Source organism: Panonychus citri, unplaced genomic scaffold, assembly GCF_014898815.1.
Source record: "Panonychus citri isolate SS breed McGregor unplaced genomic scaffold, ASM1489881v1 Contig00050, whole genome shotgun sequence".
In the NCBI taxonomy this organism is placed as follows: Eukaryota; Metazoa; Arthropoda; class Arachnida; order Trombidiformes; family Tetranychidae; genus Panonychus; species Panonychus citri.
Window position 1 is genome coordinate 705,168 of NW_026515455.1, and position 12,072 is coordinate 717,239.

At 32.8% G+C, this 12,072-nt stretch overlaps 3 protein-coding genes across 3 annotated transcripts; 2 read left to right on the plus strand and 1 right to left on the minus strand.

The window, feature by feature from the left end:
- The first annotated feature begins 636 nt into the window (after positions 1–636).
- On the plus strand, positions 637–2,853 carry LOC128385718 (protein farnesyltransferase/geranylgeranyltransferase type-1 subunit alpha-like). The gene is made up of 2 exons (XM_053344614.1): positions 637–1,517; positions 1,600–2,853. Exons 1-2 carry the CDS (start codon positions 877–879, stop codon positions 2,075–2,077), a joined length of 1,119 nt encoding a protein of 372 aa, XP_053200589.1. The 5' UTR covers positions 637–876; the 3' UTR covers positions 2,078–2,853.
- Positions 2,854–3,196: 343 nt separating this feature from the next.
- LOC128385716 (splicing factor U2AF 50 kDa subunit-like) lies at positions 3,197–5,558 on the minus strand. Its single transcript, XM_053344613.1, has 6 exons — positions 5,348–5,558; positions 4,671–5,025; positions 4,341–4,566; positions 4,152–4,267; positions 3,519–3,860; positions 3,197–3,443 (listed from the first exon to the last, which is right to left on the minus strand). The coding sequence occupies exons 1-6, from the start codon at positions 5,383–5,385 to the stop codon at positions 3,309–3,311; spliced, it is 1,212 nt and encodes a 403-aa protein (XP_053200588.1). The 5' UTR covers positions 5,386–5,558; the 3' UTR covers positions 3,197–3,308.
- Positions 5,559–5,639: 81 nt separating this feature from the next.
- LOC128385711 (rap guanine nucleotide exchange factor 2-like) lies at positions 5,640–12,008 on the plus strand. Its single transcript, XM_053344604.1, has 4 exons — positions 5,640–6,111; positions 6,542–7,373; positions 7,750–8,339; positions 8,987–12,008. The coding sequence occupies exons 1-4, from the start codon at positions 5,848–5,850 to the stop codon at positions 10,997–10,999; spliced, it is 3,699 nt and encodes a 1,232-aa protein (XP_053200579.1). The 5' UTR covers positions 5,640–5,847; the 3' UTR covers positions 11,000–12,008.
- The last annotated feature ends 64 nt before the right edge of the window (positions 12,009–12,072 follow it).

The window sequence follows — 12,072 nt, forward strand, 5'->3', positions numbered from 1 at the left end:
AAATTTCAAATTCGAATATCTTCAGAACGCTTTGTTGCTCACACTTCGAATTCACATATGTTATTTAGATCACCAAGTTGTATATAATTTAGTTTTTTTGTTTCTTTTTAATCATCGGTTTTTTAGTTATAGAGCTTCAAAGGCGATTCCCAATTAACAGATTGATTTTTTCGATTTTTTTTCGAAATTGAACTGTTCGTAAACCATTGGACAAAATTCTGTGAAAATGTGGCTCACAATAAATGAAGACCTGAATTTTAATATGAAATATTTTTAATTAATCAATTCTCTATCATCTATTCGCTATGAACTTTCAAATTTGTTTCATATAGTTATTTATTGACCTGTAAGTAATCAGAGGAGTTTATGATTGCGCTCTAATAGTGAGACAATCACAGCGATCTGGTTAATTTAAATGAAAAAGTAAAAAAAGAATCAATCAATTATTAACATTATCATGATTAGAACAACAATTTATCAAAATACTAGATAACAAGTTTTTATCGAAGATCAAAATTAACACAAGTTCTTGCAATTCGAGTCGAGTAACAATTAAAACTTGAAGAATTCAAATGAGGCTCCAAAGAAAAATGAGTGAGCGCACATGAGAAAATTTAGAAAACGAAAACACAACAAACTGATTGTTTTGTTTTTCTTTTTTCTTGGTTACTTTGTTTTCTCATTGGTGTTTTTTATCTAATTCATATTTCTGTCAACAATTGATTACCAATTCCATCATAATTGTCAAGTGTTTTGACAAAGAATCTTTGTCATCTAATTGTTTTCATCGACCAATGTTAAACTATTGTTCTTTTTTGGTGTAAAGGGAAAAACATTTTGCTAACATTAGAGAAAGAGAAAAGATTTAATTGTGCCATGGAATATTCAACCTCACAGGACAATAATCTATCGGATAAATCGTGTGTTAATAAGTTAATTGTTGGTGAATTAAACAGTGCTAACAGTTCGGACAGCAGTAATAGTGGAGATGCCGGAGGATTAGATGGTTCCAACAGTAGTTCACCATCGAGTGATATTGAAGAGGGTGAAGGTTTTTACTCTTGTTTTTATAGTAAAAATCCTGAATGGGCTGACATTAAACCGATTGTACCTGATCCATATGAGGAAAAGATCGTTGGTATTCCTTATACGGATAAATTTCGTGAAGCTCATGAATATTTCAGGGCGATATTCAGGAAGAATGAATATTCTGAAAGAGCCTTAAAACTGACAGAAGATTGTATCTCATGGAATGCTGCAAATTCAACCGTTTGGGTTTTCAGAAGAAAATGTTTACTTCTATTGGCTCGAAATTTATCAACCGAATTGGATTATTTGAGTAATATTATTGTCGATAAACCTAAAAACTACCAAGTTTGGCAACATCGAAGATGGATAGTTGAACAATTAAACGATCCAAAGAGGGAAAAAGCTTTCACCGAGGAGCTTTTCAAGCAAGATTGTAAGAACTATCATGCTTGGCAACATCGCCAATGGGTAATCTCACATTTCAATTGGTAAGTTAATCCACTTGGAATTAAAATAATCCATCATCAAGATGCAATTCTTATTCCATTTATTGTTTTCATCTTTTTCTAGGTGGGAAGGTGAGCTCGATTATACAGAAACATTAATCTCAGAAGATCTTAGAAATAACTCTGCCTGGAATCACCGATATTTTGTATTAAAAAGAACTAAACAATTGGAGGATGAGAATTTAATCAAAAAAGAAGTTATCTTTACCGTTGAGAATATAATTAAAGTTCCAGACAATGAAAGTACTTGGAACTATTTGAGAGGCATTTTATCGGGAGTTGGATTGAATAAGTTCCCTGATGAGATCAAAGTCTTCGAGGGAATCACCAGTGTCCATTGTTATTCATTTAGAATTGATTCTTTGGATGAACTGTTAATGAATCAAGAAAAACCTGATAAATCGATTGTTGGAAAAGCTCTCACTTTAATTGCTAAATTAGCAACGGAAATGGATAAAATCAGATCGGAATACTGGACATTCATAGGAAAATCTATCGCCGAGAAATATGATTGTAAACAAAAATCTCAAGAATCAGATTAATCTTCTCTTCATCATGATCACCATCATCTTCACCATTTTCAACACAATGTGATATCTTCTCAATCATCGTTACTTAAATCAACCATTTTTGATCAACAATTAGAGAGAAGATCCAAAAACCAACTACTATCAATGTCAAAATCAAACCAAATAATCTAAGAATTACTGTTGGCCTGAATTAATTACGAGAAAAATAATAATTCTTCCAAAGATGAAACCATTTAAGATCCAATGTCCATCGAATTGTGATCAAATCTTTCTAATCGTCAATTAGAACAGGTAAAAAGTGTTACTGTTCTCAGGCTCCAAAGAAACTAAACCAACTTTTTTAAATAATAAATCTACAAAATTGATTGTTTTCTTCTTCTAATTAGTTGATTGTAAATAACATCGTTTTTTCTATCGATTGTAACACTAATTTTGCTTAACCTCTCTCTCTCTAAACATCGATAACTAGTGCATATTCAAAATGAATTAATGCAAAAAATTCATTTGAACTAAACCATCAGGTTGTCAATGATTATCTCATAATAGATTTGCGGCCTTAATTGCCTTTCTTTTGTCAACAATTTACAAACTGTTCTGATAATATTATGTGTGGCTTTGGACTGGATAAATAATTTTGTTTCCAATTAAAATGTAATAACTTTTGATTGGTAATATTACCAAGCAATGGTGAGAAATAATTTTCTTGCTATTTGATTGCTGTGATTTTTGTTTCTATTTAGATGTAATTGAAACATTCGAGGAATAAAATAATCAATTTTACACCACAATTATCTTTATCAAGACTAATTCAAACTAATCATAGATTCTCTTGTAGATTGTACACATTTCTGACAATTGGTTTAACTCGGTTCTATGATTAGTTTGTGTTTTTTTTTTGGTTAATTTATCGATCCATTTGCTTTAAATCCAATGGTATGGCACAAACACATTTCTAATCTTGATCAATAATTTGAATCAGTTAATTGATTTTATGAATGGTTAGAGTTGATTTGTCTGATTTTTTTCTTCTCAGTGCCAAAGTGTGGGATGGTCATCTTTCCTAGTGAATCTATAAGTTGCCCAAAGTTGTTGATTAGTGAAAGAATAAAAAAACAAAAATTATGTGATCTGTGAAGAGATGAAAAGATTTGGATTGTTTTCTTAATTGAATAGAAAGTGTGATGTTTATGAAAGATATGAAGAGATCAAAAAAAGGTTTGATTAATTTTGATGCGACGAAAAATTATTGAAATTGTCTTCTATGATATTTATCAGGGTCTAAGAATGATGTAACCACTACTCTGTCTGAGAATTTACGTCCAGTTAAGGCTTGTTGGGCTCGTTGACACTCGGGTATTGTACTAAACTCCACGAAAACCTAAGATAAAATAAAAATTTAGTTTCGATTAGTTTTGGAAAGAAAAACGATTAGATATGAAAAAGATAAACTCACTTTTCCAACGCCTGGTACTTCGACTCCTGGAATGGGTCTTGGGATTTCGATTGATCTAACAACTCCGTATTTGCCACATTCCTCTTCGATATCTTTGAGAATGTCATCATATTCCTCGTCATCTGATAATTCCGATGCAGTGACCATGTTCATTAGACATAAGACTTCAGTAGGTTGACCAACGCCTGAGGAGACCACTTGAAGTCCTGGAACTTGAATTTGAACGGGAGCCGCCAATGCTGCACCAGGTTGAGCCAATGGACCACTTTTAGCACCGACACTCGCTCTTTGAACAATTAGCTTCTTATCCCCCAACTGCATTCCGTTGAGACCAGCGATTGCCTGAAATAAGTACAAAACCAAAGTCTGTCAAAGAGAGCTGCAATGAAACAGAGAGAGCCATTAGACACAATTTCTCTAATCTAAAACAAGTGTCAATGGTTGAATCTGTGTTATCCTGATATAATTAAAGGATAACCTCAAGTTAAATTCATTTATAACCATCCAAACCACGACGCTGCCTAAATTTAAAGTAATTAAATGATAGATTTCGTCCAATGGCTGCTTTGATAAACTTTATCCGTGTCTCTCTGTGTGAAAAATTTTTCCCGTTTTCTAATTTCAAAATTATACCTGATCCGTTATATTGACATCCGCATATTCACAAAACGCATAACCCTTAGATAATCCTGTTGCCGAATCCTTTACCAGATTGAAGGCTCTCAATTGTCCAAAGCTCATCAAAAGTTCTAAGAAAATTTTGTGAAAATCAAAATATTATCAGAAGATGAATCAATGAAAACTGTTGCAAATAAATTGTACCTTTAACTTGGTCTTCATTAAGATAATTAGGTAGACCTCCAATAAATATTTTATGAGGAGAATCGGCTACTACTGTAGATATAACTCCTGGAACTGTAATTTGAGGAATTTCTGACATGCCAGGCATTGGTTGGTAATCATGAGGACGACGAATTTTCAAAGATTGACTTTTGAAAGCAATACCATCAAAAGCCATAGCAGAAGTTGTTTCATCAATAGATCGGAACTATAATTGGAAAATATTTATAAAAAAAGGATAATAATATCAAACTATTCCAATGGATGATAAGTCTTTGCAATAAATTAAAGAATACGAAAAATTGTAATCACCTCGAGAAAGGCAAAGTTCTTATCTAAATTAATCTGGGAAGCAAGAACTGGATTACCAGGAGCTTGAGCGAAACCACAAGCGTGCATTTGGGCATTGAAAAATTCCATCATCTCCTCCTCGGAACATCCAAAGGGAATATTACCAACATACAATCTACGAGCTTGACGGGTGAGCGTAGAACCTACAATAGGTACTGGTACGGTTCCTGGGGTAGCGAATAAAGTTGCCGGTATTTGACCGGCTGCTTGCATGGCTTTATACTGATAAGGAGAAATATGTTCAAATCCTGGAGGAGGAATATCCCAATATTTAGATGGTTTCTTTCTACGTTTCTCCTTAACCTTCTCAGGAGATCTAAAAGAAAACAAGAGAATAGAAAAAAACCATGTCATCAAAAGAAAGTCCATTTGAAAAGATCGAAGAAAAAAAAGACAAAGACAACAGAAAACAGAAAACATGGTAAACAAAAAAAGAGAATATAAGAGTCAAAGAGAAAATCAGTTAGTAGCATAAAAATAGAAATTGGGTCAAGAATCGAAAAAGATAATCATCACAGTAAGAGGATAATTGTCACATGTAAAGTTCAAGTAAAAGAGAAAAGACCAGATCATCAGCAATTAGATAGATTAATAATAGAAAAGAACAAAATAAAATAGAAAAAAAAATCACGACTCACCTCGCTTTCCGTTTATCTTCAGATGAATGTCTTGCCATTTGAATTTAATAAACAATCGATTTTGGAACTAAAGTCAATCAAGAAATGAGACAATCAAGTCAATAGATAAATAATACAATTAATTAAAAACAAAGACCGAAAATTAGTTGAAAAATAAATTACAAATTAAAACAATTGGAAACCAAACTCAAACCTCTCAACCCGAATGAGGAACCGGAAATTTTTTCCCCTTCGAGAACCAGGGACCGTATTCTAATCTAGAGAAGTCACAAGTTATTCTATAATCCATTTTGATTCAGTTTCTAATTTCATCTCAAACATCAAACAATGTAAATGATTTTTATTCTTGTTTATTTTCATTTATATTTTTGTTTCCAATTGTTGAGCCTAATGAAGTTTTATTTACCTTGTGTAGTTGATTCATAATACGAATAATTGTGAGTATTTGTGTTTTGTTTTATAGAGAAAGAGAGAGAAAGAAAAACGGAAAAGATTCTTAAATGTTGGAATCATCTTTTCAACCTTACAAACAACCGAGTGAGATGACCAATTATGAAGGTGAATTTTATGTGTTGGACTTGAATGGACTCATTGAGTCTATGGTTGATGATGATGAAGACGAATTAAGTGATGATGTTTGGCCATCGGTTCTTGATGAGCCTCAAACCGAATATTGTAAACATGAATCTCAGGATGGTCGAGTTGTCCTAATAACTGAATTTAAAACTATTGATGGCCAAAGAAAAGCCCATATAATAGTGAGGGTAAGAAAAAAAATTCTTTTTTTCCTTTTTCTCTTATAGAGTCTCTTTCTTTTTCTCTTTTTGCTGGCTTTCTCTCTTTCTACCTGTTTCTTTCTCTTTCTCTTTCCTCCTTTATAACCATCTCTCAGTTATAACCATTAATCTCTCATCCGCTTGACCTGGACTGTTAGATGCTTTAAATATTTACCCTTAAGAAAATGAATTTGTTCAAAATGATGATAACCATCCTTGCGCTCAAGAGACTGTCCATTTAGTTGGATATCGGTGAAGATAAAATTAAGTTGGGCCAATAACTTATCTGATTACAAATCATATTCTTTTTCTAACCTTTAATATTCAACTAATCTCTTGTTTTGTATAACTCATTGTTTTTTAGCTTTTTAATCTAATATCAATTTTTCTCATCTTTTTCTTTACCTTTGGTTGACAGGGTACACCTGAAAGGCTTCTCTATGGTCTATTAGACTCTGATACATCTGATCCATATTATATTGATGATTTTTTATTAACCTATCGCGTCTTTATGCCTTCAAACGACCCAAATGACAAGTCTCCAGGTAAAGCTGATCTTGTTTTAGTTAATGGTATGAATCAGATTTGTTCAACCTTACTCTCATGGTTTGACGATCCCAGCCTTAGGAGTAAGGTTATTCAAATTGTGCAAACATGGATTAGCAACTATTACCTTGACTTTGAGCTTGTTTCAAGTGAAAGCTCTGTTTTAAATACAACAACAGCATCAACAATAACACCACCATCAACAACATCATCATCCTCATCGTCAACTGCAACTGCAACCACAACCACAACTACAACAACAACAACAACAGCTAAAAACACATCGTCACCCGTATCCAATTTTTCACATGGACAAAAGTTTTTGGAGATTTTTGAAACAAAATTATCCTCAATCAGCAGCTTATCAACACAATTAAGTCTTCTTCACATGACAATATCAACTAAAGCAAAGCAACGTAACATCACTTTAACCCGATCCAATAGAGATGAAGAGGTGCTACATTTTTCAATATTAGGCGGATATGAACGCGGCTATGGTATTTTTGTATCTAAAGTTGATTCTGGTTCTAAAGCTGAATCTCTTGGTTTAAGGCGCGGAGATCAGATTCTTGAAGTGAATGGTATAAATTTCACAAGGATACCCCATTTAAAAGCATTGGATACATTAAGATCAACAACACACTTACAACTCACTGTAAAATATAATCCATTCATGTTCCGAGAGATGATCAGTTTGCCTGAAGGTATTTAATTATCTAACTTGAATATATAAAAAAAATAATTCTCTTTACCTGTAAACTTGTTTTTCATCCTCATCTCATCTCTTTACTTTTTTCTCTTCTTCTTCATTCTTAAGTAACTTACCCTTCCGCCTTTCTTTTGCTCTTTCTTTCAACTGCATATTTCCCTCTTTTTCTCTTTCTTTTTCTTCATCTACTCAGTCCTTCCCTCTCTATTACGATGCCACATCTTTTCTACCTTTTTACTCTCACTTACATCCTCATCTTTTCAATTATCTATTCTTTTTCCCTCTCTTCTTCTTTTCCACTTATATGGTTCAATAATCCTTCTTTTTCATCATATCTTTCTTTTATTTCTCTCTCTTTTATTTTCCTCTAGATTCAAAAGGTAAAAAGTATTCGATTTCATCGGCACTTCTTCCGAACCTGCAAACCTCTATGAACACATCTCCAAACAGCAAAGGAACATTCCACAAGAAGAATAAAAGTCAAACCGGAACTACAAATTCTAACGGCAGCGGAACAAAGATTAAAAAAGCGATTCCTAAATTTGCCAATTTCATTTCAAGACATTTACCTAATTTCTATTCTGATTTTGAAAATGATGTTCTCAATTCATGTGAAGTTGATTCATCTCGACCAAACCGGGACCATGGTGGTAAAAACACTGTCCATAGATCACTTTCAAATCCTGATCTTCACTCAATCTTTACTTCAGCTCTTATGGAGCCACCAAATTCTGATCCTACACCTGATCCTCAACTTGTGATAAGAATTTTCAATGCAGTAAACGGTGATTCTAGATTTTTATTAATTCACGAAGAAAATACTGCCCGAGACGTTGTTATGGTCAGTTGTAAAGAGTTTGGCCTTTGTACACAAACTTCAGCGGGCAACAAACAGTCATCGGGAGAATCTGCCAAATCTTCATTAAACTATGCCCTGTATGAAGTATCCGTTGTACCTGAGGTAAATTGACAACCAAGAAAAACAATTTTCTACCCTTTTCCTACCTTCTATTATTATTAATTGAGGCACCAACCACATGATTAACCATCATTTTTATCCAATTTTCTGATTTAAAGTTAAACGTGACCCATTTACATTTTTTCATTTGATTGTCTCTTTTTTCTGCCAGTCAAAACAGATTCATAATCAACATTATACACTCAACAATTGATTGTATTTGATTACAAGGTTGTTATCAGAATTACTGTGATTATCAATCTTTACCTTTTTCAATATCTAAATGACTCAAATTGTTGAGCCATTTTTAACTTGACAATTTAGTTTCACATTGTACTTTTTGAGTATTTTAATTGTTTCATATTTTTATGCTTTTATTATGTTTAAAAATTACAATTAACTCACATGAAAAATTGAGATTGTGCTGTAATCAGTTACCCCACTCTGACAATTATTGATCATTTACAGATTATGTTTTCCGCCCAAATCATTTGAAGGTGTGATGTTTAATTTATTTCTGTTGAAGTGACAATTAATTAGCTTTTGATCAACTTTCACTCCAGAGGTTAAAGAAATTTACAATTTCTTTATCCTTTACTTAACCTTTTTAAACCTAATATTTACATTTTTCATCTTCTTTCCCACAATAGGCTAATAACACAATCAAACAACGACGTTTACCTGATCAACTAAATAATCTTTCTGAGAAAGCATCTTTATTGTCTCGGTACTACCTCAAAGAGAATAATAATCCTCTTTTATCCACTGGATCATCTTCGTCCAACAACTCATCGAATGATGAATTAGCTCAAGAGATTTTAAAGGAATGTCCAATGCCGATAAATCTTTTATCACTTAACTCAACTGTCATTGCCATCGAATTGACTTTACATGATTTTAACATATTTCGCTGCATTGAACCTCAATCTTTTATCTACGATGTCTTTGAGATGAGAAGTAATATTGGCACAATTGATGAAAAGTGTAAAAAAGAGTTGAACGAATTTGAATCATTAAGTAATAAGGAAATGTTCTGGGTCATCAATGAGATCCTAAACGAAACCAGTGTTGTCAAGAGAATCAAAATAATCAAATATTTCATCAAAGTTGCCAACATTTGTCGTCATCTTCACAATTATAATTCTTTGTTCGCTATTCTTTCTGGTCTTGGTCATGGTTCTGTCCAACGTTTAAAGTCAACTTGGGATAAAATACCGACAAAATATAATAAACTTCTGAAAAATTTACAGTCACTTATGGATCCATCTCGTAACATGTTAAATTATAGAAGGGAAATTAATTGTTGTCCTCCACCCATTATCCCATTTTTTCCGATAGTCAAAAAAGATCTGACCTTCATCCATTTGGCGCATCCGACAACCGATGACCAAGAACTGGTGAATTTTGAAAAGCTTAGAATGATTTCCAAAGAGATTCGTAACATTATGAATATGTCATCATCCCAATATTCTGTTGGCTCATCATATGCTAATTTGCTCAACAGTCATGGTTTCAGTGTGACAAGTGCTTATGCCAACGACTATAATACCAACAATGAGATGATGAGAGTTCCATTACCACCTCCACCGCCCATAGCAGCACCGATTTCGGTGACTTCAGTAAAACGGATGTTCGAGGAATCTTTGATGAGAAAAAAAGTGAAACATTATTTAAATCAAACTTTTGGTCATATTAATTATGATGAAGATGCTCTTCTAGCTAAATCAATTGAATTGGAAGGAGGTCAAAGTGGATCTCTCCAAGGATCAACAAATAATTGTAGCTCATCTCGAGGCTCTCTTAACATTAACCCATCACCGAAACAACCTCATCCATCACCCACTCTATCTTCAGCATCTTCAGGCTCATCTTCTGGTCGACTTAAATTTGGTGCTGAATCACCTCAACAACTTCGCAAATTACTAAGTCTCAGTGAGATGGAATATGGTCGAAGTAATCATACCAAAAATCATAGTCTTAATCATCACAATCAATCATCCAGAGACCAAAGAAGCCATTTTCCACAAATATTAGCTCTTAATAATTCATCTACTCAATCACACACAAGATCTGTTAGTGAAGGATCATCGAATAATTTTATCACCAACTCAACAATGCCACGAGCCATTTCACCAACTAAATCAACTGTTCCATTACCAATAGAATCATCATCAGTCACTAGTTTAAGAAGGATTAATCAACTTCAACAAGCAGCTACTGCCCTTGGTCTTCAGCAACATGTAACAGCTCAGCTTTCAAAACAAGCAGCATCTCTGCAACAACAACAGCAGCAGCAGCAACAACAACAACAACAACAACAAATGCAGCAATCATCAAATGTATCATCTCAACAATCTCATCTGCCTCATTCTCATTCTTATTCTCATTCAGCTTCGTTACCACTTAATCACCAATTAAATAATCTTGCGAGTCACACAGCGTATAGACCGCGACCTCCCGATTACGATGAAGCTCTACTGAGGAAACAGAAACTGGTCAATTTAGCTTGCAACACAATCACCCGTCAAGCCGTTCATCCAACACCATCATCACAACCTCAACCACCTCCACAGACAAATAACTTACCAGTGAACAATAATCTTAAAAAGGTGCCAATAATTAAAAATAATATCCAACAAGATGACAAAGTCTCTGCAGTTTAATGGACTTTTAAAAGTCTCATGAAAGATTTAAAGTTAACAATAATCAGCCCTGGATTTCACTGAAAAAAAAACAATTTTAAACAAAAGTTATATTGTATAAAATATACAACAGAGGATTTATTTATTTATACCTGAGTATTTACATTTGAAAAGTGAAGCAAAAAAGATTGACAATTTATTTAAAAATAAGCATCAACACAATCAACATCAACCACGAAACAAAGACCGAGAATCCAATTTGAAGATATTAATAACAATCAAAACAAGAAACAACCAACAGAGTCAACATACATAACCAGATGATTATTATTTAATTATAAAACAGACATCAAATTATTATACATCTTGACATTTACAAAAAAACCAAATATCAAATCTATTGGTATTTTCATATATTAATTTTCATCGACTCTGGAAAATCATCAACAATCAATTCATAAATTTTTTTACACAATTTACACAACATATAATTTATGTTTCTCGTCACTTTCGGTCAATTCTTGGACCTAAAACAGAACAACTCTATCATTATACCTTTAAACCAATTGATATACTCTTAAGATGATTTTTTACTTATCAAATTTACACACTGATTGTTTAAAATGTCAAAATTAATGACCAACTCTTTTTTTCCAATCATGTCAATCTTATGATCATTTTTTTTATATTTTCTTGTATAAATTTCATGTGAACCTTGTTTATGGAAGACACTGGTCTCTGTGACAATCAATCTACCTTTTTGTAAAAAGTTAACACTCTGATCTTCCAAATATCTTCACCTTTTCCTCTTCCATTCACCAAAATCTTAACTCATCTTATTCATTAATTGTCATCTATCATCAACTTCCTTGTTCCTTTTTCTTATTTCTAATTTTTCTACTTATTGTAGAGACTCAAAGGTGCTGTACAGTTAAATCTCATTTAATGAGTCTTATATAATGCTTTTTGTACCTAAGAAAAAAACAAATTATCGAAATGATCAAAAATAAAGTGTTATTTAGACGATAAATCAATTAAATTTAATCACGAATTCGATTGAAGATAAACTAGTGACATCTATCGGAAGAATATGA